Source organism: Anser brachyrhynchus (assembly GCF_964034855.1).
Source record: "Anser brachyrhynchus genome assembly, chromosome: 1".
Classification (NCBI taxonomy): Eukaryota; Metazoa; Chordata; class Aves; order Anseriformes; family Anatidae; genus Anser; species Anser brachyrhynchus.
In genome coordinates this window covers 166,054,826-166,082,218 of record NC_137694.1, presented here as the reverse complement: position 1 = coordinate 166,082,218, position 27,393 = coordinate 166,054,826, and the positions used below count along the sequence as shown (strand labels likewise).

The 27,393-nt window shown below is 41.4% G+C and overlaps 1 protein-coding gene across 1 annotated transcript; it reads right to left on the bottom strand.

The window, feature by feature from the left end:
- Positions 1–2,059: 2,059 nt before the first annotated feature.
- On the bottom strand, positions 2,060–27,393 carry OBI1 (ORC ubiquitin ligase 1). The gene is made up of 6 exons (XM_080552312.1): positions 26,754–27,393; positions 22,051–22,186; positions 20,974–21,065; positions 19,096–19,344; positions 15,723–15,811; positions 2,060–6,551 (listed from the first exon to the last, which is right to left on the bottom strand). Exons 1-6 carry the CDS (start codon positions 26,823–26,825, stop codon positions 5,057–5,059), a joined length of 2,133 nt encoding a protein of 710 aa, XP_080408438.1. The 5' UTR covers positions 26,826–27,393; the 3' UTR covers positions 2,060–5,056.

The window sequence follows — 27,393 nt, the reverse complement described above, 5'->3', positions numbered from 1 at the left end:
AAATTGAAACGCTCGGTGGTGATTGGTGTCCCAAGGTGGCTGGCGACGTCCCTTTCGGGAAGGCAGGGGGCCGGTGGGGAGCCCTGCAGTCTGTGGCTACCAAACTTCTTCCTCGCCCCCCCCTCTTCAGCGCTGCCCCCTCCTCCGACAAAACCCCTCCCGGCCCACGCTCGTCCTCAGCACCGGCTCCGTGGGGGTCCCGGTGAAGGACGAGGGGCTCAGAGGGGCTCGGGGGGGCTGCTGGCCACGTCCAGGCCCCCCCCCCCCCCCAGCTGCCAAAATGGGGCTCGGAGCCCCCCCTCCCGGCGCGAATCAAAGCGAGGGGCTGGGAAGTAGTTGCCTTGTCATGTAACACATTGCCCTGATTTATTATAAAATTTTAACGAAATCATGCATATTTTAACAGCCTTTAATCACTGCATGAAAATTTAATTCATGAACTGTAGCGCGTTTAAATAAATGAAGTGTTAATTCATTAGGATTAATTAATTTGTTAAAGGATTGTGTGCAAGGTTAAGGTGGGAGAGAAACTCTTTGTTAGTTTCGCGTCTTAATCACCAGGTTTGGGTAACAGAAAAGGGGAGGGGGGGATAAAACACTGCGGGGAGCGGCAGCACCGATGAGAGGGGGGAGACCCCCCCTTTCTTCTCCCCCCACCCCATCCCCGGCCGGTCCCTCCCCGTGCCGCCCCCCTGCCAGCAGCGGGGACCAGCGGGACCCCCCCTCCGCCCCCCATGTCCCCGGACCCCGGGCTTTGCTGGCATCCCTTTGGCTGCCCCGAAAACCAGGAGAACGCAGGCAGCAGCCACGTAGCCTGCAAAAGCAGTAGAGGCTACGCTTTCTACCAAAAAAAGCTGAAAAAAATCAGAAATAGTAAACTTTTTTTTTTTTTTTTATTCTCCCCAGCTTCATCCTCCCGCGCTACATTCGTGGCTGCCAAGGCACCGGCACGCTTTCCCCTGCACCAGCTGTTCTTGCCTCTCTGTCCCTCGGCTGACGAAGGCTTTCCCAGTTGGCGTTAAGTGGCACCGAGGCAACAAAGGCAGGACAGGGACAGCACCTCCCCAGCGGGCGCCTTGCCCGTCACCTTTGCCTGCAGGCAGTCGCTGGGATAACCCCAAATCCCCATTTCTGGCTACCTTGGAGTTGCTTTTCCTCCCATCCAAACCTGGAAGAGGAGAAGAGAGAAGCCTGCGCGTATTCACGTGGGACAATTGTACACCAAGGTGTATCGGCTTCACTGTTTGCAAGACATTTGCCTTAGCCACAGTGCAGAGAAGTTGTGTAAAGACTTCTCCAAGCCTTTGGCTGATGGGTGTCAGAGGCAGGACTCTTTTCTAGCAGCAGCAACACGCTTTGATGCTGTGTGAGCATTAGGATCAGACTTAGTTGATTCGAACTGCCTTTAAATGTCATTATTTGGTGTGAGAAACAACTGTAAAATGGAGAAGTGGGGTGCAAGTTAGTGCACCTTGTATTATGGAAGTAAGCTGTACACTACCCCTCCCTCCCCTTTTGAAGATACATAAAAACAAACAACAAAAAAAAACCACACAGTAAAACCCAGACATATCCCAAGTCAGTATCTGGTGCCAATCAGTAGAGCCATTGTAGCATGAGCTTCGATCTGAGGAAGCAGCAGCAAGCAGAACCGGGCTCTCTCGAGGCCTTCATGGAGCTGGGGAGGAACAGGTCAATTGCCAGCTGTCCTGTGGGTAAAACCACCTGCAAAGAAGCCAAAACCTGACCCGTGCATTGGGTGCAGCCCAACAGCTTCCACTGGCGATGAGCTGAGGCTGGCAGCAATCTCACCCTCTAGATCGTCAGTACCCCTGGAGAGCATTCTTCTACGTTGAAACCTGCAAGTTGCCTGGTATTTAGTACTGTAAGTAGAATTAGATTGAGTAAAAAATTTATGAGCTATTAAATATCATTAGACATCACCACTTTGAAAAATCTACTGTCTTAATCAAAATTGCAATAGTTAAGTTTTAGATCTTGTATATTCCGAGTCTACATTATTACATAACTATCATAAAAAATGGATAGCAACGGACCCTTGTTTAGGCTCTTTTATTCATAGAACATGGTAAGTACAGCAAGAGATCAAGCAAGCACAGCATTGACAGAACGCAACCTGGAGAACTGAAGCCCCTGCTATGGCTAATAAATTTATAACTCAGGAAACCTGTAACTGAGGAAATTCATTAACCTTTTTGAACTGAAAGAGGGTAGATGAAAGAGGGTAAGGAAGAAATTTTTCACAATGAAGGTGGTGAGACACTGGAACAGGTTGCCCAGAGAAGCAGAGGATACCCCATCAAAGTCAGGTTGGAGGGGGCTCAGAGCAGCCCGATCTAGGGGAAAATGTCCCTGCCCACAGCAGGGTGATCTTCAAGTGTCCCCTCCAAGCCAACCCATTCTGTCATTACATAGAGTTAATTTTTTGAAGTTGTTAATGCACCAACTACTCTGCCAAACTTTAAGCCAAAACGAACACAGTCTACGTTAACCAAAATGCAGAATTTACAGTGGGGTAGCTGTTTTAAAACACAACAACAAAAAACAAACAAACAACAACAACAAAAAGATTAAGATACAAGAATTCAGATACATTTCAGCTTTTCAAGTCGTGAAACACAAAAAGCTCCCACTTACAGCACTGGATTCACTCACAACCTACTCGCTGTTCTTGCATTTGAAATCTGAGTGTGAGTGCGTGTGCTTGGGAAACAGCCAGTCATGGACAACTACACTAAGTCTTGCCACAATGCTGGAAGTTACCATCCCTGAGCAAATGGAAACTCAGCACTTGCCCTGAAACATCTCTTTGTCCCTGCTTGAGAATGAGTTACGGAGTTTATGGCCGTGATCTTCGGATTTTTTTTTTTCTAATCTTAGGCTTCTCTTTTCTATCTATCCAGTTGCTTGACACGTAAAGCTAGAATGAAGGACAAGCTCGTAAGTGGTGTTCCTGACCAAATGACTAGGAAGTAGCATTAGAAAAGCTTTTTCCTTTATTCTACTTTGATTTCATGTGTATCAGTTGTGTTCATATTCTCATTGCTGAAAATTACCTTTGTATCAGAAGTATGCAATGAACCACTGCAACGCATGCCCCTAAACCACAGTGAAGCAATAGCGACCTTAACACTTACATTGATTGTTTAGCAATACAAAGACATTTTAGGAATGTATTTGAGATACCCTCACCTCTTCTCTGAGAGGGTGAAATCAAGGCAGCATCTTTTGACTCAGTGAAACTGGCCAAATCAAGTAGCAGCTCATGTCCAGATGTTTATTAATGATGCTCCTTTATTTTGGAAAAAGTAAAAATAAAAACCCAAGTTAAAACAGAATAACTAGATTTTTCTTTGAAGATTAAAATCCAGGCGGTATATGGTATGAAGTAGTATAAAAAACCACAATGTCATACTGCACGTCACCAGGAAAGGTGCCTTGCATGTATGGCCTGAATGATTTTTTGGTAATTTTGTTTCTCCAAAAACTAAACAAACAAGCAAGCAAAGAAAGAAAAAGAAAAGTCCCACTTCAAAATGAACACCCCAATTGCACGAATGCATGCACACATTGCAATATGAAATGTAATTCCTGGTCAAACTGCTTACAAGAATTTACAGAAGAAGAGCCAGTCTATTGAAATTTTCCCAGTGCCTATCACTTTGCAAGGGGACTAAAGGCAGTGTATGGATTTTCCATATCATACGTATTGATGAATTGAGAATGTCTGCTTGTAAAAAATGCCAGCAAAGGCCTATACATATAGAAAAAAAAAAAAAAGGTATCTTACAATTAAACATGCCCTTAAAAAAAAAAAAGACACCCACCCACAAAACAAAACAAAAAAAACAACTTGAAACACAATAATGCAAAGAAACCAATTTTGCTCTGCTGCTTAATTAGGTCTCTTGCCTGTAGTAGGCCCTCACATTATGTTGACCTATGCAATACTTCATGGAAGAGTCACCTCCAGAGAGGACAAAAGCCATTTCCATCAACTGTGTCGATGCTGACACTAGAATGGTTAATACATCTAATAAGGAGGAGAAAGGGAGATTTTATTTTTCACGAATAAGCTCACATTTGTGTTTGATAAAAAACGTATTTTCCAAATTATGCAAAAAGAAGTTTTCCAATTTTTTTTTTTTTGCTAATTCAATATTTGAGAGACGACATCAAGGATTACAGTGCTTATAACATGTTTTATTCAATTCACATAGAAAAGCATGCAGTATTAATGTAAAATGGTACAGTATTAATGTAAAATGTTCAGTGCACATTAGGTAAACAAGTCATTAGCATACAAACCCATTTTCATGGTCTACATAGGCATACTGAACACATTTAGAATAACAACACTTTTTGGGAACTAAATTAAAAATTGTGCTTAACTTCAAAAAATACAAGCTATGTTTGCAGTGTTAAAGAAGCGACGTTTTCTAACTGAAGTAGTGTAACCCTGAAAAGAAAGAGGCTGCTACCTTATACCCACTTAAAACAATAGTTTCAGTACAGTACAGTGCTATGAAACAGTCAAAGCAGCAACATTTCCTCTTGGAGGCAAGTTTTATGGCAAAACTGACATTGTTTTATAGCAATTTCATGAATCCATAGGATATATAGCCAGTAGCTGCCCTGCACGCACAAAATGTAATCTTTAGGAATGGAAAATGTAACCTTTAAAACAAGTTCTTACATAAGTGACGGATTTGACAAGACCACTTAAAACTGTCCTGTTCAATGGAGCCATTCACTGTGCTCACAACTGGAAGATCATGATACCTGAAAACCTAAAAGGTTAAAAAAAAAAAAAGCCCACAGAAATTCCAAGTAAACATGATTTCCAGCCAAAGAAGCAGATCTGGAATGGTTCTTCCCTAGGAAAGACCTTGCAATGGGCAAGGGAATGTTCAGTTTACACTTAGCCAGAAAAAGGCAGGATCAGACTGCATGGAAGTCATTAAAAATGAAGTTCACTTGGTAAATATTCAACATTTGCAGGTTAACAACTTTGAGTCGCGTTTGATTTCCACAGTCAGTTCTTGGTAGTTTTTGATGGACTAGCGCTGGAAAGGCTGCTCTGAATTTTCCTCTTGGTTGACTGACTGATATTTTTGTTTTTCCTTTCAGCAATAAAGGAAGGCACCCAAGGAGGATTAAGCTGGGTGTGCAGGTCAGATGACATCTTTAAAAAGCACGAACCAAACTTCTGTTCCTCAAATAGCCTCTGCGAATTACTGAATAGTAAACTCTGGGAAAACTCTCTTTGAAATAAACAGTTCGGAGGCTTGATTTCACTAGCTGCTACGTTTTGGCCCGTAAAAAGTGGGAAGTGGTCGTTCATATCTAGTCCAGATGGGGAGAGGATGGAAAACATAGCAGGTTTCCATCCAGCTCTGTCAACTGGTAGATCGCTCGTCTCTGGACACTTCATGCTCTGTTCCTCATTCATCCCTTCCAGTTTCTTCTCAGTTTCATTCAGAAGCTTTGAGCACTCTGTTGACTTTGAAGAATTATCAAGATCAGAGGACTTAAAATTATAGCAAGGACTCTTGCTATTGTCTGATTCAGACATCATTGAGTCCAACTCGGAAATTTTATCAAGGTAGGCGGCATCCATAGATGTCTCGCTGGAGGTTCTTGTGCGATTCATTTCAGAAGAGCAGAGAGTATGCAACCTTTTAGGTAAGCACGAACTTGCTTTATCGCTGGACTTTACTGATGTTTCAGCTGACTGGCCAGCTACTGAATTTTGCGCTGATTCATCAAAATCTAAGTTCTCAGCAAAGTTCGTTGGGCAAGTCCCCCAAAACCCTGATTTTCCCATAGTAAAACAGTTTAGCTTCTTTTCACTGCTTGTGCTGTGCTCTGGAGAATCTTTGCTGCAGTCATCTGAAATGTCACAAAATTCTTCAAATTTCAGCTTTCTGAGGAACGTTGACGGTTTCCCTGCGTTTTCTTTTCCATCGGGAGTGTTCAGCTGAAGACGACTGAGAGACAGAAACGGAGTGCATGGTGCTGGAAGATCATAAAGTTCTTCATCCTTATATGGGGTACACTCCTCAATTTTATTCCACTGCTGTTCTAAGCAGGTATCCATATTTGTAGTATTCTCATCCAGCAGAGCTCCCTGACACCCTGGAAATAGCTCCTTCTTTGGGACGCACTGGCTGTTTGAACCAGCAGAACCATCTTGACTAGAAGAACTTGAACATGTTCCATCACCTGACAGCTGTTCAAGGCTGTCAGAACTTTGACCGGTAGTCACAGCTTTCTTCTCCTCAACCTGGGTTTTCAAACACGTAGTGTCTTCGCTGCTCTCAGTTCCTTTAGCATCTGCAGAAAGAGCTCTCTCACTAACAGCACTCATGGTCTGGGTTCCTTCACCTGCATTTTTCAGCTGTAAAAGCTGACACTCCATTTCCTCTATGTATTTATCACTTCTTTCCAGTGCTTTTTTAAGACGGTTCATTTCACGTTCGCTTTGTTCTACTTTGGACTGAAGTGCAGCTACTGTAAACCTACCAAACCTGCAAGTAGTAAAACAAACAAACAAAAAAATATTAAGCTGGAAAAGGACATTCTCCTCATGCTTTTCAAGTTAATTTAAAGAAAGAACAAAGCTATTAAACTGGTTAAATTTGAAAACAGAAGCGAGAACTGTATTTCTTTGCTAATTATGAAAATAAATAAATAAATCATCATATATAATGTATAGGTTGCAGTGAACACCTGGAAAGACAAAATTAAACTATTAGTGGTAGTAAGGCAATAACAAGCAGATTACCCTTCCAGGGGCTGGTTCCATCAATTCAACTCAAATATGCATGAAGAATTATCCCCTAAAACAATGGCAAAGATTTATGATAACATTTGAACAGTGGTCCACATCTTGAAATATTTACATTCAATCATTTTCCTACAGTACAGCAGTGCTTTACAATACATTCCCTACACAATGTCACCTTGTCAAATACAAAATGCCAATGTGAAATTCAGAAATTGCAATAGTCCTCTGAGGTAGTTTAAATACTTACGTAGACCATTTCAATTGTGTTCCTGTTAGATATACAGCTTTTCCTTGGCCATCGCAAGTGGGTACTCCCACTTACTTCGGAGCTACTTTTTTTTTTTTTTTTGAGCTTTAGAACTGGAACAATGTAATTTCTGCTTCCACTCCACTCCACTAAACCTGCCACTTGTGGTTTGTGAAAGTTTTGTGTTTGTGGGGCTTCCAGCTTGAGCACATTTTCAGCTGCAAAGATACAGACTTATCTTTCCCCACATCCTCCACCAGCTTTCAAGACTGACCTTCCCCAGAGGGCAGGTGAAGGTTTCAGCTATATGCTCTGACTAATTCTAACCTGTCACTGACAGGTGGGCACCAGGGAATTTCCTGCTCCATCCAAGACTTTCAATTTACAGAAAGGTAAAACAATTAAAGTTCTGGTATTATTAGGAAGGAGGGAAAGACCTGCAGCCACCCTATTACTCTGACATGCATGGTTTTATATTGCAAAGAAATGACAATTCTGTATTTGGGCTTAAACTAACACTCACTTTCTACCTTGCAGCCCTGTGTTACAGCACAACTTTATATTCAGTCTTCCAACACAAAGACTGTCTGGTTATTTCCACCCTTTTTCTGTCTGTCTATTCTTCCTTCAGCATCCCTCAGATTCACAGGGAATTCCCGCTCCACTTCCCCCACAAACTTCCTCATTTTATCCCCTTACCCCTTCATGAGATGCTCCCACTGCAACCTTTAGACCAATGAGGTCTGAAGGAGGTTTATCGGTGACCCATGACTACGCTGGTGAAATATCCGTAAGTCTGTGTAAGCATTTCCAGCAAGGAACTAAATTAAGCCCGAAGTAGCAGGAGACTGTTCAATGCTGACAACTGCAATGTGGTCAAACCAGCAGTGAGGGAAAGAAATAAGGAGTATCACACGCCCTGAACAAGTTGGGCATGAGTGACCGGACCTACTGATGTATGTCACTGTTCAGCTGCTTCTGCGTATTTAAAGGACTCTGAAGATTTTGGTATGGGCAACTTAGTGGTGGGAAAGATTCACACTGCAGTCCAAGCGAGTTCTTTCACAGAACTGCTACCAAATGGATCTAATTTAAAAAGTGGTCTAAGTTCCACTCAGTTTTGGTATCTGCTACTCATGGCTGTGCAGGTATGAAAATGCAAGGGAGTGCTTTTATATTTATGAGTATTGATGTTCTAAGATTTTTGCCCCCAAAAGAAGCTGACTTGATTGGAACGCTCAAGGCAAGGAACCACAAATTAGCTCTACCCAATTACCTTTGTCTTGGCAAAAATGAAAGTAGGCCTTCTCTCATTTGCTTACTCTATGTGTAACAAACTGTCTCCTGTAATTGCAGAAGTTTCTGCATTTCTGTTTGCTTGTAAGAGGGGAAGTGGAAGATAAGTTGTACAAGCCTTCCGCCTTTCCCCATATGAAGCCAGATAAAAGCAGAATCACAGGGAGTTCAGAAATGCTGCACTTACATTTTCAGGTGAAGAGGGGGGTTTACAATGAAATAAGCATCCTCACACGCAATACATTTTGGCTTACTCCCCGCTTTTATTAAATCAGATACCGGTTTAAAACATTGAGATAGTCACTACAGCATGGCAGGGCCTGAGCAAGATTATTCTTGCTTCCTAGAGATCCGGAAGTATTTATTTTGCCTTTCTCTAACAGGCCTGTTCACACAGCCTTACAGAAATAAAACCTGCACTGCTCAATAAAGGATACAAAAATGACACAAAAATACAGCTGGCTTAAGAGACAATTGTGAGACAGGGAAACATGCTTACATAGAATAAGCAAGACTTTCTGGGGTCTGCTGTAACGCACATTTTGACATACAAATTAAACATGTTTACATTTATATGCATACCTGGCAACTCCTATTTAATGGAAGAACGGTGTAATATGTTTATTTAATGCAAATAGCATTAGTGACAGCCTGAGATTTGCTTACGAGGAGGAAGCACTGTATTCTCAAGTGCAACTTTTATAACAAGTGTCCTCAGGTTTAAAAAAAAAAAAAGCAGCATGTTGTTCAAAGCCAAACAGCATCACTAATATGTTAATTGTTGTAGAGGAATGTGCTTGGGAATTTTGGTTTTCAGAAATGGAGCAGCTGACACACCGAATACAAACAGTTACCTCTGCAGTTAAACACCAGAGCAGTAATTCCTTTCTGTTCCTGCTTTGAGACTTACATGCATTTATCTCCCAAATTTTCAAGGACGTTGATTTTTAAGACAGATGTATTACAGTGCACATATTTAAACCAAGTACTATAGACCAGAGGATGACAGATATTTTAGTGACTGTTCTGGCAGGTCAGCTAACAGTTTAGAAGACATGCGCATTTTGGGTAAAGAAGCCAGAATCCTCCCTATCCTCTTAACAAAACCACTTTGAGTGATTTCCTCTTCTTTTCCTTTGGATGTACATTGAGCTGTGCCATAGTCAAAGAGTTATAGCCTGATAGTAAAAATAATAAAAAAAAATACAGAACAGTTACATGAAAATAAATGAAAATTTGGCCTGGCACTCCAGATAAATTGTTTTCCTTGAAAGTGTCTGAACCATTTCACACCTGGGAACAACAACAGACATCTATCAGTAGGAGTTCAGCTATTCAGCATGTGTGGTAAAGAGCATGTTTCATGTTCTCACACATGGGCTATGTATTTTCAGTGTTGGGGACTTGTTCTTCAGTCATTTCCACTAAACAGTGAGTTTGTATCTCACTACATCTGTTTCAAGTACCTCCTTTCTAGAAAAAAAAAAAAGAAAGTCCAGAGAAACTAGTGGTCACTTGAAGTAAATGAAGACATTCAGCTGGGATTTGGATCCTCCAGCACCAGCAGCCCATGACATAAGGTCCTTTACATGACTGCTGGCCTTCAGCTGTCACTCTGGGAGGATACAATCTGCTATAGGTCCTGTATCACATCTGCCAGCCTTGGATGAATGTACTGGCTTATAGCACCTGAAGTAATGCTGGATGTCTAGATGAGCACCTAAATCCTGCATTTCAGGGCCCTTCCTCAGCCAGTCTTTCACCTTGCCCCAACAGTATTTTAACTTGATACCATCAATCAGAAAATTAGCAGTCAAATCAGTGCACAAGAAGAACTAACATTACAGTTACAACACTTGAGCAACCCTCTTTCATTATCCTACAGCTGTTCCTTCGGTTATGTTTGAATACTCCTGAAGATGTCCATTTAGAAACAATTTGGAAAGTTTAATAGTCTGTCACCTACAAGAGATCAAGTTTCTTCAGTTGTTTCTTCTCTCCTTATCTATTCATTTCACAAATTCACTTTTAGGGTTTTGTTTTCACAGATCAGTGACCACTGACTATGACCCTGTCTAGTTTAGACCTTAACTCCGTATGAACCTCCTTTAAAACCACACAGACTGAGATAAACATTCCTCTTTTTGTACAGCAAGCAACTACAGCCAGAGTTTTCCTACATAACCATATATGAAAGACTTGGACCTCAAGGATACCGTGGCAGATGATTCTCCAGTTTTAATCACCTGATGGTCCAGACTGTGCAATGCTCTGGGGCTCAGAAACGTGAGCATGATCCATTCTCCAAAAGAAACAAGGCTGGGAAGTGACAATGTACAGTCAGTGCTTGTCACAGACTGAAATTAGGGCAATGCCAGAGTGTGCATCCAAACCCAGTCTCATCATTTTGATACACGTTTCATTTGAATTTTGGTGTTAAGAAGGGAAGAAAGCTAGGAAATCCAGCAAAACATCTGAAAGCAACACTGTGTTCTACAGCCTTTCTGTGAAGAGCATCATGTACCAGATGCAGCTGGACGAGAATGAGTTTTGCAATCTCCACAGCAGCCATGTAAGGGGATCTGCAGCAACATCTTGACAATGTGCCAGGCATAGGCAATCTCCTTAAAGCAACGTGTAATATCGATACAGGAATGTTTAACAAACAGCTTTTTTTAGGCAGCTTTATCCTAACAATAAAAAAATAGGAAAAGAGATAGACCTCAAGCATCTTGCTCTATTTCAGATCTGAATCTAGAAAAATGGATCAGTAAAGGAATTTGGTTCCACTGAATACAAAGCCCTGGGTATAGCCTACTACTGCTTTCCAATCTGCAGAAAAGGTGACAGAAGAATGTAAGCAATAGCTCCTTCTTGAAGGATGAAAGAGAAACTCTTGCCAGAGCTAATTTCCTAAGCTTGTAGGAAAACAAGTTCTTTTCAATATGGGTAGATACTAGGCAGTAAACATTCTTCATAGCACTGTTCAAAGAGTATAAACTGATCTAGAGACATCTCACAAAATTCTCTCCTGGATGCCAAGAAAGTCCATTTCCTTCACATCACGAGTAAGACTAAGCTTTGCTGTTTATTGGACAACTGTAGAGCAGCAGGGAGGTGAATACCATACGCCAGAAGAGGTTACTTCAAAATTACTATAAAACAACCAAACAAAAATCGCCACAAACACACCAGAAAACCCACAAAACCAAGTAAGATCTAAACATCCTTACCGATACACATTTACTCAAGGTTTAAATCTTAGAGTAAGTGCTTCCTCAGGTTTTAGTGCTATGGGTCAAGAACTCAAAGTTGTTTTCAAGGCTACCGAATAGTAATTTCTCCTATTTACTTTTAAGGCCACACTGCAGCTGGTCTTTGAAAACAGCCACCCCTCTGGGACAGCCAGCTTGCTGGGAGATTGAGAAAGTAGCCCAGTTTTCTATCTAGGAAGATAGAAACCTGCATGCAGGACACAGGTTACGAGAAGCTTATTGGTAGGCTCAATGAGATACAGACGGAATTGAGTAGCTTGGCATGAGTGGAAATATTTGAACTGAATAAAAACTGGACGTTGCACAGAAGACCTACAAAGTCAACAGCCTTAGATTTTGGTGTGCATGTACCCAAAGTCACAAATCTAGACAAGATAAACAATAAAACTGGAGAAGGGGAAACAAAAAACAAAAACCAGAAAAAAAAAAGGACATAATGCAACAATTTTCAGCATGTTACAGACTGTTTTTCATACTGGGATTTTAACTGGCAGAAGAAATTAAATATTTAGGGGAAAGGCTCCTAGGAAGTCTAGGAGTCTGATTCAAGCTAATTTGAATCTAACCATTCATAAAATACGCTATACCCTGGAGTAGATGGACTTGCTAGTTATTTTCCTTCAGGTAAAAAGCAAACACTCCTTTGCCAAAAATGCTTTTAGATCCATTGTGCTTTGCCAATGGACCTAACAGTTTTCTATTTTAAGTAGAGCTGGAAGTCACAGGGCTTAATCATCCCGCTAAACTTAAGTTTTAGAAGTTTTCTTGTTCTGTACCAGAAAAACAGAAGTCACAGAGAATTCCTTAGGAGAAAGAACAAGTAAAGAGCAAGCAAACAACCACCAAACAGTCTGATTTGCCTGAGAAATGGGAGACTAACACAGGTTTCTGGTAAGAATCAGAGCATGAAATTTACCTCTACTTGCTTTTCAGGCCTATGTCCCAACTTCATGATGGTTTGGTCAATGTCTTTTCCTTTCTATCTGTTTTGCTCAAAAATTAAACTCTGGGTCTGAGAAATTATTCTCAAAAATGTTTCAGGAAGTAAAAATAAAAAAAAGAACAAAACCCTAATCAATGACCATCATCTATTAAAAAAAAAAGTGTAAAACCTCCCATCAATAAAATTGACACTGCAGCAATGACATATATGATATTTTTCAGCAGGTTTCAATGGATGATCAAAAGGAAAAACAACTCCAGATTATGATAAAAGGAAGGTTTTTTTCTTCAGTTAGCCACTGAAGAAGGCTAACTATACTTTCCCTGTGATGTCAGATGCAGAGTCTATGATACAAAGGGATCTTTCACTTGCCATCAGAGCTTCCTTTGCAATAAAGCAAAGCCTATTAAAATTATTTAAGTTGTGATAATTAGCTCCAGTATCATTATGCACAAGATGTGTTACGTATGGGATAAGGGAACTGAATACTGACAAATCCTTTCCCAAATCATTTGATTCAAGTTTTAGTCAGTTACCTAGCTAGTTGTTTAAGCACAAATCCACACCTGGCAATTCAAAGCTAAGAAATATGACAAGCAAATGAATGGTCATGACATTAAGTTATAAGGATATAATTCAGTAGCTATTTTAAAGTGTACTGGAGACCCATTCAGAACCTTTTCCCGAAACTTACCATCTCAACAATGAATGAAGTGCACCAAAACCAACTGCATTTGCAAATCAGTGCACCTGCACAGAAAAGTTTAACTACCGTGACATTGTTGGGTTCTGATGTTAATGCCTTAAATTCTGATTTCTTAGGCAAGGCTAAGCTATTTTAACCACTATTCAGGATGTAAAGCTTAGTTTAAAAGCCTTATAAATATTAGTTATCAAAGTTTGCCATCAGAACTGGAAGATCATTTCAGAAGTGTCTCAATGTTAAGTCTGGCCCAGATATTGGCTAGACTAATGACCGCAAGGACCAAAGAATGAATTTATAAAATCTGAAAAACTAACATGGTAGAGACTTCCTACCATGGGATTAGAATTCAAAACAACTGCTTAAAATTTGATGTAAGCATCAGGCCATCAACCTGAAGAAAGCCAGTAAACAGGTCAAGTCCCACACTTGAAAGCGGACGTTAGCAGCAGAAGTGCAAAATGGGGTACCGGTTTAACTTTAAAGTAGCTATTTAGCAGAACTGGTACAGGCCATTTGTGCTAGAAGTGCCAAATAAAAGGAGACAACAACAATAGTACTGCAAGATACAAGGACCTTGTAGCAAGATGAGAGTTTTTCTGCTCTAAGTCAGTGCTACTGAAGCTTCACTTGGAATACTATACCCATCTTTAAGCATCACAGCTTCAGAAATCCATAGGCAATGGAGAGACCTTAGAGTATACAGCAACACCAAATAAATCAGAAGCTTACTTTTCATCCTAAGTCAAATACCTAGAAGAGTTGGATGAATTCACTCTAGAAGACCAGACTAGAACTGAATGGATATAGACAGGGTACATCAAAATTACTAACTTTAACATGCTGTAGGATTTCTTCCGAGATATTTTTTTCCTTGCATGTACTTAAATTCTTGTGGTACACCAAAGTTGAAGATAACAGAAGCAGGGTACAGGCATGCAACTATCTAAACTTCTGAAGTGTAGAAACCATTCCTGAGTCAGTTTAAGCCTGATCCAACTCACGTCCTCCAATCTCCATGCATAGCTCTAGAGTTAGCTTGGGCAAAACCATTCCCAACACGCAGGAAGGATGCAACTAGGCATTTGGGTTGCAAAACCAGGTATTTGTTATGTCCAGTTTCCAATAACATTTGATTCTATCTGTGCTTCTAAAGAGGAAAGTCATCAGCTATTCTTTTATGCTGCATGGGCAAAAGATGGTAAAATAACCAGTCTGCAACAAAGTCTGGTTCCCCCTCCCTTCACATCTGATCTTTCCGATCAACTGGATGGTACATGTAGAAGAAACTGAAATTCCTTCCACTGGGGAGTTTACCTGACCTTACTGAAACAGGATTGCGGTAGATGATTCCATCTCTTCTAGCTCTTCTTTTCTAGGATTTATTTTGTTGCATCTACTTATGTGTTTCCCATCCTTGCCATCTCACTCTCTAGTCTTAGGGGAGAAAGATATTTGTTGCCATTAAATCCCTTTCCACTGCCAAGACCTTTAGCAGTACTTTATCACCCTTATTAGGGGACATCAGGACAAAATGTACCTTTATACATTTAACATCATAGCACAAGGATCATGCATCTGCTTTCCTGGGGTCTTAAACAAACAGTCTGACAAGGAAGCTCCCTATAAGGATGAATTTCATCTTCCAGCAAGTTAGTTGCAAATTAGATCAAAACCCAGAGAGCTCTCCTCTCACATTACGAAGGATGTCTCCCCACCCCCATTCCCCAAAATCACTGTATAAAACTTTGGCCAATGTCGCTCTTATCTTTCTAAGACAGAACTTTAAAAATGCGATCACTTTGCTTTACAAAGTACTTCCAAGGAGAGGTACCTTAGTACACAGCTGTAATCGGTACGAAAACATTTCTGCTTTTTGAGGTAATTGTTGTTGATGTTTTCACTACTTAGAAACATTGAACAGAGATGTCAGCTCTGGGCATGATGTCCTCATGCTGCATAAGTCTGATTTTGCATGCCTTGACCAGACACAAGAATGTCAGAGACACTCCTTGTACGAGGAGTCTAAGTTCACAGAACAAACCCTGAAGGCAGCAAAAGGAAGTAAAACAAACTACCAAACAAAACCAAATGCAAATGAGAACCTCTATAGAGTAACAAACCTGCTTTGACAAAAGGATGTCAGATTTAAGTGAAATTTCTCAGTAACAAAAAATAAGTTAGCTGTAGAATTCAATAAATCCAGTTCTCCAGTATTGGCCAGATAACACAACAGCATTTGTAGCCAGTGCATATTCATTCACCGCAGACTTGCCGCTATTCTCTAGGTTGCATTTGTCACCCAAGTCTGTGAGGATAAAAACTCCAAAGTCTACCTCGAGACACATATGCAATGCCATGTACACCACCATAGTTTTAGGTTAAAGTTCTACAACAGTTAAAGAGTCTATAAATAAAATATAGAAGCTTTTAAAATATTCACATACTTTTGGGGTGATCTACTATCAACTTCAGCTTTTAGTCGCAAATTCTCTCTTAAAAGGCTATTGTTTTCCATGCTCAGTTTCTTATTTGCCTAAGGAAAAGAAAAGGAAAAAAAATCAGTATAGAGTAAAATAGAAATGACTTCCAATATTTATAGGACAAGCTGTTTCTGATTTTTTTAAAGAGACAGAACTAGAAATGTGAAGGCAGGAAAACAGCCTTCAGACAGGGACACCACTTAAAAATCACCATGGGAAATGGCTTGCAAAACTGAAGAGTGAACAGACATTTTTAATTTATATTCCCAAAATACATTGCAAGTGTCCTATCCAGGGAAATAAACACAGCTATGTTAGTTAGTACAGAAAGTCATTAAGGAGATGTACTAATGGCAATTCCATGTTTTTTTTTTTTCCACATGACTAAATACGTTAAGTGCATTAACATTACAACGTGCAGGTATCAGCAAAACTAATGTAGAACAGCTTCCACCATCCCAAACTAGATTAAGATTACTTTGTTTGTTTTTTTCCCTTTTTTTTTTTTTTGCTTGTTGTTTTCAAAGCAGTTATCCTACGGATGTAAATCCATTATGACAAGCTATTTGCAGTCTTTCTTCACTTTCTTGCAGGACCTTCTGATTAAGACTCCTGATTCACAACCCTTCTTGTTCCTTGAATTGAGGTCAATTCCTTCTTTTCAGTTCAGCAAACGCTCTTGTTAACAAGGTACTTCATATAAAGAGAAGCTTTCCTGCTGCCGTGTTTCAGAACAACGAACGCCACCATCCTAACAAGTAGCATGAACTCGCTGCATTTCATAGTCTACTTGGTCTCTGTATGTTGAAAACTGTACCACCAATCCAGGACTTGCAAGTCACAGTCTCAGTTCTAGTATGCAGTGGAAACATCATGTAAGTATGATCCAGAGTATCTGGCCTTGTTAGTGCAATGTACTTTGTTACAAGCATCAAACAGCACAAGAAGAGAGGCAGAAAACCTTAAATACTTATCCAAATAAGTAACCTCCCCAGGTGAGGCTGAGACAGTGGAGGGGGCAGAAATAGAGGGGAAATAAATGAACAAAACAAAAAACCTACAATATTCCTAGAGACAAAAGTAGAGATTTCTGGTATAGAAGGAATAGGAAGGGTGAGCTCAGGGCTTGGGTGTTTGAGTGTCAACTCCTCTATTGAGTATTTAAAAAAGAAGAATATGAAAAGCTATTCTGAAGGTAGTAAGAATCCAGAAGCATCAAACCATTTGCCATCACAGCCAAGACCTTTCTCTCTTTCCAGAGACATAGTTCCTCCAGCCACACAATCAAACAGAAATCTGCACAACTTGTATAGAGCTGGTACACAAGTTATCTAGCTGGCACACAGGAAGGCAGACCCTAACTTCTCTGGTCTCCTTCCATAGAGTGCTCTAACCTCCAAGCCAGTGATCTGCAAGGGATCCCCCCCATGCAGCAGTGTCTAGATTAATGACTTCATGTAACCACACTATCAGTGAGCATACTTATCTAATACTCCTAACTACTGTGTTTGTACCAGCACTTTCAGATTTGCTCTGACTCTACTCAGCTACAACATCTACTTTGGGAGTCTCTGTCCTAGGACACTAAAGGATAAAGGTGACTCCTTTCTTCACATGGACTGATTTAGAAAGTGACAGGAACCACATTTTCTGAGGGACGCCATTTCACTGAGAAATGCTGAGTGTTTGAATCTCCCGTGTCAGTTATTTTAGGGGATAAGTAGGTTTGTAGTTCTGTGGTTCAAGATTGAGTCTATGTGGAAAGAGGACTCCTGCTGTTCAGACTGGGCTTTGTCAGTGCACACTTGTTTCACAAGTGAAGTAAGTGCAGAAGAAGAGTCAAGTGACTTCAGGTACTTCCAGAACTGAGCAGCTGTTGAACAGGAAACAGACTGGAAGAAAGTATCTGCATCATAGTTTCAGACTTAGCCCCTAAAACTCTTCTAAACCTTCTATTTGTATCTAAACCTTACCAAAATCAGAGACTCCATAAACATAAAACCCTTTCATTGCTGGAGTTATGCTGGAGAAAAAAAAACAAAACAAAACAAACAAACAAAAAAACAAATAAAAAACCACACACACACACATTACCCCTGCCCCAACCTTCACTATATTCTTATTTTTACCTATCTTGGAAAAAATGTTATAAACCTCAGTCACCACAGAAAAGAGATAGCACAGTTTAATGTAACGGGAAAAAAAAAATAGACAAGAACTCCTTGCTGTGAACCCCCTTTAGCCAACTATACTCTGATGCTCCTGGGATCCCCTGAGGAGGCCAGCTGTGTCCCTGTCTGTAAAGCCGAGGTCCAAGTCTAGCCGTGCTATTGAAAAAGCTCATTTTGGAAACTCGGTTTACTTCTTTGTCTCATTTTTAGGGTTTATCATGCACAGATTAGTTTAATCAGGACCAGAATTTCCTTTAGGCTGCACAGACACAAACCTAGAAGTGTCCCATTAAGAACAACAAAATGGCAGAATGTTACGATGTACACCTTTGAGTCTAGCAGAGGGAACAAACAGTACTAATTCTTAGGAAAGAACACTAACCCTAAGGCTTCAGTTTTGCAGGAGGTGACACAGGATTGTTCATAGAAGAAATACAAGGAGCATTTTGAGTAAATGCAAGTCAAGTCCTTTCCACCCTGCCCTTCAAGTTTATCTTGAAATTTCACTCTAAGTCAATGTTTAACATCATTTTTCCTGTGCCCATAGGTAGATTTTGCAAGGTATTTTTATTTATTTGGGTTTTCACACAACTACCTCCTGCATCCCTCCTTCTGCAACACCATTTTTCTTTTCTATTACATTCAAGATGTATAAAAAGCTGCAGGTTTTCGGTAAAGAATCTTTGGGTTATAAAATGCTGAAGCTTGTCTATTTTCAGTCAAAGGGTCAAGTTACTCTGTCTCAGCAAATCGCACCAAAAATATTGGTTAGCAAGGAGGGCAATAGTGCAAAATCTGCCTCAGCCAACTGTACTGTGTTTGGCCATTGAATGTTGTAAAATAGATATATTATATAGATTATTGCAAGCCTGAAAAATCTGGTCATCAATACTGGTGACAAGCACTACTATAATCCAATTACCCAGTCATAGAGTGACACAGGAGTTGAGGAAGAGCCATATACAAGGCTCACTAGAACAAGCAATAACATCTGACACATGCAAAGGCTGTATGGAAATACTATGACACACCAACAATCACTGGAATTCATTTTTCCCCCTTTTCTTCTAGATCTATGAAGTACCCAGAGGTCATGCCAGCTCTCACTCCTGTTTAACTAACATGAACATTATACGACCAGATAGCTGAAAAAACATATTTATTACCTCCTTTAACTTTTCCACATTATCTATCACTTTTTCACATATATCATTGGCAGCTTTCAGCTTTTTGCTCCATTCCTCTGGGGTTTCTGGGCCACTGGTACTTGCTTCATCTGCTGATTGGCTGGTTTCCTCATTTTGGCAAGAGGAAGCCGGTGCTGTAGGATCCAGAAGAGATTTCAGCTGTGTCTGTAAATTGAGATTTCTGCCTCTCAGTTCTTCCACTTCTTTTTGCAGGGATTCTATTTCATCCTAAAGATGTCAGAAATTCACAGGAATTAAAATAATGTGTGAGATTAATTAAATAATACTGGCAAGTTCCCACAGCACTTTAGAAACATGGGTTCTCTGGCAAGCCCAGATGCATGCCTTCACTTACGCATCTATCTAAATATGCTTATGTATTGTGCTCCAGGCAGGATTTTAATCAACCTGCACACTCAAGCACAGTGAAGGTTTTAGTGAAGGGAATCCCCTGACTACATAAAGGACCCTGAACAAACTGGCGGGCAGACCAAAAGGTTCAAAGCAGTCAGCAACATGAATCTATTATTAGGGCACTCTGTGGGAAGGTTTCCTGTATAAAGTGTATTCTTAAGGTCGTCCTCTGCTGACTCATTTGCTGTTATTTGAGAACGATATGAGAGATTCATTCTGAAACATCACATGGTCAGATGCTGAAAGTCTCAGCATTCAAAATGGACAGAGCACTGCCTGGAAGAGGCTGCTCCAGGTGCATAAAAGTAGAAACATCTAAGGAAAGACTGAAAAAAAAAAAAAAAAAGAAAGCAACTAGCTGTGTCAGTCTGGAGCCACAGTGAAGCGAAAATCTTCAAAAGCCTGTTGCTAAAGAGATAAAAAGTAATTTATCCTAAAAATGTCTTTTTCACTGTTCTCCAACTTAAGAATTACACTGCTCAGGGTAAGACTATTAAAAGAGACCATAAGATGGCATTTACATAAATTCAAGGCATATTTGCATGAAAAAAAAATATCAAACCCTCCCCACCCCCCTCAAAAAATTAATAACCATTTCTAAATAGCTTCATTTTTAAAGACATTTATGTTATCCTATGCCCATCTGTGTCATTTTGGAGTTGATTCAATAGAAACACGGGAAACCTCCCTCTCAATGACTGCTCTATGAAAGAAACTGAGCTCTAGGCAAACTTGTTGTAAGGCAGCCCTCACCTCCCTTGCATTAAGGATATTTATACAGCGTCTGTTTCTTTTCTCTCATTCTCCTTGCTGTGAGACAGGTTTCCTTGAAAAGTGTGCGGTGTCTTCACACTCTTGCTACTACGGAAACAATAACTGAGAAGACAAACTAAGCACATTCCTTATTAATACCTTTTTACCTTGTTCTTAAGAGAATATTTTTCCAGCAGAACAGAGAAGTTTCCAAGCATTCATTCAACAAAGCAACAATTCATATAAGTTAACCTACACCAGAGGATTCCAGTGGGCATTATTCTTTAACAAGAAGTTTAGCCTCCCCAAGTAACAGGGGAGTATTTCAGAAAATGTTTGTCTTTGTACCAAATACAGAACAAATACCCCAACACCCAATATGCTTAAAGAAAACCCTCCCATAGTATCTTAGGGTTGAATTTCCAGTCTCTGGAACTGGCTGCATTTGGCTACCTGTAGCTTAGACAGAGCATCACTATGGCTTCTGCAGGACCTCTTCAGCCACCAGCAAATGCTTTCCCCAACCTCAGCCAGAAGGTGGGATATTAATGCGGCTCAGTTCCACATAGATTCAGCTTAAAGCTTTGCTCAAATTAAAGACTCAGGACTCAAAGCAGAAAGATCAAGTTGCATACAGTAATTTAACAGTTGCAGTTCGTCTGGAAAATCACAATGCTCCCATGTGCTTACCTCATATTCTTTGTGGAGCAATTCAAGCCTTGTTTTACGTAGGTGTTTTCTGACTGTCGGACTAAATATAGGATCACTTTCACTTGTTCCTCCTAAAGCAGCACAGAAGGAAAGAAAACACAAATACTGTTTCTTTTTCAGTCAATTCAATTCTAGCAATCCAGCTTGCAGTACTTTTCATAATATCAGCTACAAATACAGCTAATATTGGGCCAATCTAGTACCATGGGAGACTATAACCTTGCATTTTCAGAACAGGTTAGACAGGAATAGCTATTAGTGATGTTTAGAAGTCAAAATCCTGTCTCACAGCAGGAACACAACATTTGAATTTTTTCAACTTTGTATTATCCTTGACAGAATCATGCCTTATTTAAGACCACACTATTAAAACAGATCTAAGGGAGAGGGTAAAATACAACATAAAACCAACACACATACATTTATTTAACACATGACAGCATATGTTTCTAAAGTATGACTATTCAGATATATTTTTCCGATTAGAACCAAATAGCAATGGTGACATTTTACATCAAATCGAGATCCCAGTATTTTCCAGCCCTGAGGAAGTTCATATCCTCATTCAGGTTTTTTAGCTTTGACTTTCTTAAGCAGCTTTGACTTTTTTTTAAAAAGTAAAGCAAAAGCGGCATGGTGAATAATCCCACAAAAACAAGCAACCGTCAAAAAGAACACACACCCATTCAAGATTCTGGATTTAAGTACACTATTTCTCAGCTAAATGCTGACCTCTTAGGTCAACAGGCTGCAACATATAGGTAGGCTATTTGAAGAGACAGATGCCTTCTTTCCAGCAAAAGGCACTGTCCAACTAAGATTGAAAATAATAATAATTAGAGTGGTGGGGTGCTTGCTGCTTTTGAATATCAAGCCGTTATTATACATATCATCTTTGGAATTTTTACCTTATTGTTATTATGTATACTTCGATAAAGATTTAAAGTCAGAGGCTGGTTTAAAAAAATAAATAAATCCAGACATCTTTGGACCTGAAAGAACTTCAACCATCAGTAAATATCAGAAGGTTATTTCAAAGCCTACAGTTGTCCTTACCTATGATTTCCTTGCAAGGATTTTCAGGCGTGATGGGAATCCTGCAAGCTGGACATTGATTATTGTTCTTCAACCAGACTTCAATACAAATGGAACAGAAGACATGGTTGTTCACACAGATTACTGGGTGACGAACCTTTCAGCATCAAGGAAGACAGGAAAGAAGGAAAACAAACAGAAAGACACTATGAATACTTAAAAACCCTTTCAGGTAATTGAGTATGAAAACATACTGCCTCAATCTCTCAGAGCAAGTCTGGTCTCCAGCAGAAAAGAGACACTGCTGTTTCCACGGGTTAGGAGTGGTCTCCTGACTTACAGCACCAAATTTCCTTATTAGTGACACCACAGCTATAACTTTCTTTGCAAAACTAAAGATCCTTGATCCCAAGAGCTCATCAACACACAGTGTGGCAGAAGCCACTCCCTCATCCCACCATCTCCATGAACTGTAGCCAACCAGTGAAATGAGCTCCGCTGTGGAGGAACCAAAACGTGCACATTCACTCATTCCTAACAGTGAGGGATTGAGAGATTGCCCCAAGCATCAACCAACACTTTGTCTTGAAAGAGCTGCCACTGAAGCGGTATTGCCGATTAACCCTAGCTTGCACATAATCAGCTTCATGGAAATAAACTAACGAGGATACAGGCCAAAACCACAGAGCAGAAATATGAACCAGCAATCACTTATTCAAACCTCCTGCTAGATATGCATTGCTACTAGTAAGTCATTACCCAAGAACAGGGCAGCTTAAATATTTCAATCAGACACAGTTCCTCTCAAGAAGCTTCCCCCCCCCCCCCCCAAACAGCAGGGTAATCAAACTTTGCATTATTCTCTCATGTTATTTAACAATAATAACAAGAAACCCTGTTTGAAAGTAAGTACGCATAGAGGGACCAAATATGATACATAGAAGACTTTTCCCTATACCTCCACTTTACTGAGGTGCTCTAGTACAATTTATGGTAATACATTCTCAAACCTCACAAGGCTTAACGTTAGTATCTGTGTTAAGGTTCTTAAAAGTAATTATTTGTTTTTATTCCATCACTATCTCTGCCCAAGAAACATATTTTGACTCATGGGGGTAGAGGCATGTACTACTTCAGAGTCTACTTCATGGCCCCTGTGAAGCTGTTAAAGCCCACGTTCATGCGAATTCTTTCAGCTTCAACAAAAAAAAAAAAAGCCCTCACCAGCCTTGAGATTTCCCTCATTCATTTTATCAGTAAAGCAGACAAACTAAAAAGGAAAAATGAAGTGTTGGCAGGGAGAATCAAGGAACTCAAAAGGACAGCTAAAAACCACCTTGGAAAACAGATTAGATGTGCCCTGTAGTAATCATGCCTACACAGTTGGTGTTGTACAAGCTACAAACCAAGTATTTTACCCCTGAGACACACACACATATCTGTATAAGGGCCCAGGTCTGTCAGTTCCTTCTTCATTTTGCTTTTTGTGTGGGATTAGCAGTATTTTAAAAACTTCCAATATGACAGCACAGGAGCCTAAGGACTGTCTATATACAAACAGAAATTCAAGTTAACGAAGGTGTGCATACAGAGACTAAGGGATTCCTCCAAGCACCTGCATATTATCACTTCTAATTAAGGTGGCTTTTTTGGGGTTTAATGCAAGCATTAGCACAATAAGGCTTTGCAAACATTTAAATATTACAATTTCATTTATTAAAAACACATTCTTGTTATTGACTGCTTTTCTTTACCAGAAAGAGAGCTTTTTCCAGCTTTCCCATCAGCAGCTAGAAGAAAAAAATAACTTTTTTTTCCTCTAGTTGGTCTTTTTTTTAAACCCAGGAACAGCCATTACATGAGAATAGTTATATGGATGGCTATTATAGGGTACAGAGCAGAATAACATAAAATAGTCCAAACAGGAAAAGACATTTCAAGAGTGCAGGTCTCCTCCCAGGGGAGCAAGAGACCCTCAGTTACCCCAACCCTGACATGGCTATACACTTCTTGCAAGTGAATGATTACTCCATATCTCTAGCAAAATAGTAAGTCACGTTTATTACTCTCTGGGGGACAGTACTCCTGATTTACACACATTTACAAGTTTCACTTCAGGGCTGAGGTTTACACGTGCGTTAGCTCAGAATCCACACAAAGCAATCCATGCCCCAGCAGCAGGAGCTGCTACCAAAATGTCATCAGGAAACACCGAGGCTGGGGGCCCCTTCCCCTCACCAAGTCCCCGAGCCACTGCCTGTGACAAGCCTGGGGGTGGGGATCATGACACACTCATTACTAAAGAGCATTTTACTTGAATTACAGCACCCTTTCAGTTCTTCAATCGACCACAATAACTGGAAAGACTACAGCTTATTTAGGAAGGCTTGATTAGCTAGGTGAATTTGAGTAATTTCCTAATTCCAACATCCCCCCACATAACATGGTTCCTCCATGGATCAAAATCAGATCCTGCAGACATCTATGCCTCTTGGGCCTTTAAGAAGCATTAAGTGAGGAGCAGGCAAAGGAAAAAGCAGGCACGCTGATACCAGTGAACAAATCCCCGGACGTATCCCAGGTGCTTTCAGCGCACACAGAACTGCAGGCCCAAGCCAAAACAAACCACCACCACTGAAATCAACAGGAGACCTTCAGTCACTCTGCAGCAAGCAACCTGAAGGCCTGATGCAGCCAGCTTCTGACCTACTCGCTAATTACGAACACAACTACGTTAGACATTAGCCCAGACTATGTTAATTGAACATTCAGGTTACAAAGATGAAATTCATCCAAGCAATTAACACTTGTGATACATGGTTATTTGCCCATCTTGCAAACATAGCTTACAAAACTGTTCACACTAACAAAATGGAGTAACATTTTTTATCCCCCCTCCAAAGATCTCTGTTTCATTAAACACGAGTGGATAACATTACTGAATGAGTTTCTATTCGCTACTTCTTTTTATCTACTTACCACTAAGCATACTGAATAGTTTCTGGTTTGTAACCAATCCTCTGCAAGTTTTGCAGATAGGAAGAGGGTGGGCTTTATATTCAATTTGAAGCCCACCCTACAAAACACAGAAGTACTAGAACACGTCATCCCTCTGTTCTGCTTTCTGCCCCCCCAACGAGTTAGTAAAAACCGCAAGATTTTTTTCCTTATTTTACTGAATACCTTTTTGCAACTCCCTCTAGCCTTACTCTTGAAAAGAGGAGCTTTTTCTGATGCTTTTCAATGATGCTTCGAGCTGGAGACAAAGATGCGTGTTAAAAGAAAAAGGACAGTCAGAGCAGCCAACTTCGGCAAAATTGAAACAACTTAATGTAACTGAAAAAGGAAGCATTCAAAGACCTTCATTACAGATGTCACCACTAGATTCACTTACATAACATTAATAAATTACCTCAGTGCAAGATACCAAGAAAGAAGAGTGTGGAAATCTCTTCCAGTACAAACTCAGTTACACCAGTCCCCGGTCAATTCCAGAAGAAAAGTGGAAGAATGAGGCAGTGGCTTGAGAAGAGCCAGCGGCTTTATAGCAAAACACGAATGACTACACAGCAAAGCTACACTAAAGTAGTGACATTATTTTGAAAACCACCAAGATAAGATTTAACACTGAATACCTTATCAATTTGATTTTGCTCTCCTCCTTGTTGAGGAGTATCCGCTCTGCATTACACACAATAAACTTACGCTCTCCTCCATTTGTATTAAATAAATTGAAAACAAGGGATAACAGCACTGCATTCCTGTTTGCTTGTGTCCCACTGGAAAGCCAACAAACGAGTACTCGTGGCTGCAAAAAGCATCGCTCTCTGCCACAGGTAAGAGGCTGGAGAAACAGAGGTGTGCAACCACTTCCACTGCCAGTGCTACGCCTACTTGACACATCAATCGTTCCTCTTCTTTTGTGACCATGCAAGCAAAAAAGGCCTCAGAGTCGAGCCCATGTGGGGCAGAAAGAGAACGGACGATAAATAACAGATACAAACACAAAGGTTATTTTCGCCTTTGTAATCGATGATTTGGTTTATGAGGTGTGCTTTGGAAAGGAAGGAAGCATGAGGGAAGAGCCATGAGGAATGAGGGGAAATTTGAGAAGCAACCGGTGACAGCCCCACAGGCGGCTCTGGGGGCTTCCAGCACCCAGCGAATACCGGGAGCGGATACCAGAGACGAGAAACGCACCTGTGACCTTCTCGGGTCAGAGAAAGGAAATCAAAACTTTTCTTTTCCTCCAGCCAGCTCCGATTTTGCTCATCACTTTCAAAACCCGCTCGGTCCTACACCTCTTCTTTGTTTCGCTTGGCCTTCACGACACAGCACCGGGCTCAGACACGAACCTCGAGACATCCCAGCTCCCAAAAGGAGGAATGCCCCCCTCCCCTCAAAGAACAACAAGCTTCACCTCAAAAGCACTACATCCGAATTTCTTTTTTTTTTTTTTTTTTTTTGGGGTGGGGGGGTGGCGTAACCCCACCGGTGCCTGCACCCAGCAGGCTCCCGCCGGGGTCTCTCCCAGTTCCCCCCCCCAAGCGGCGCCGTCGCCCCCCGCTGCGGGGCTGAGTCCTGCCTCCCCCTCGTCCCCCCCGTCGGTGTCACCGAGCCCCTCCTGCCCCGCACCCCCGCACCCACCACCGGGCCCCGCGCGGGGTGGGAGCTAAGGAGGGAGGGTTGTGAGGGAGGGCAGCGGCCGCCCCCGGGGCCGTTACCTTCCCCAGGCAGATGTGGCAGGTGATGGGCAGCGTGAGGGACAGCGTGACGCTCGGGCCGTGCTGCGACATGGCGGCGCCGCCCGCACGGAAGTCACCGCGGGCAGGCAGGCGGGCAGGCAGGCAGCGCTAAGGCGGCCCCACTACGGCAAGCCGGCGAGGCCAAGCCGCCGCCGCAGCCCGGCGCTGGGGAGGGGAATGGTGGGGGAAATGGAGGGGGAGCGGAGCGCAGCGCGCAGGCTTTTGAAGCGCCCCCCCCCCCCCCCCCCCCCGGGAAAGGAACGGGGGGAAGCGCCCTCATGGCGGCACCCCCACACGTACACACATCGCCACCGCCATACCCCGCGGCGCCGCGGCTCGGCCCCGTGAGGGGAGAGCGGGGATGGTGGGGAGAGTTTGGTAAAGGCGCCTCGCCGGAGTGGGGCTACAGTGGTGTTTGTTTGCCTCAGTAAAACATTCCTGCCTCAGTAACCCTTTTTTCCTCAGTAAACCCTTGTTGCCTCAGTAAACCACTCTTGCCTCAATAAACCATTCCGTCCATGGTCTTTGTTGTGCCACTTAAACGCCAGCTGTTTTAATCCCATTAATTCCCCCATGTCTTCCTCCACGTCTTTTTTCCAACATCCCTCTTGCTCTGAAA

Excerpts from the sequence above, each read along its gene's own strand:
- OBI1 (XM_080552312.1), bottom strand. The coding sequence starts at position 26,825 with ATGTCGCAGCACGGCCCGAGCGTCACGCTGTCCCTCACGCTGCCCATC. Across the intron at positions 22,187-26,753 it reads GCCACATCTGCCTGGGGAAG|GTTCGTCACCCAGTAATCTG; the intron begins GTAACGGCCCCG and ends TGATGCTGAAAG. Across the intron at positions 21,066-22,050 it reads TCCTTGCAAGGAAATCATAG|GAGGAACAAGTGAAAGTGAT; the intron begins GTAAGGACAACT and ends GTGCTGCTTTAG.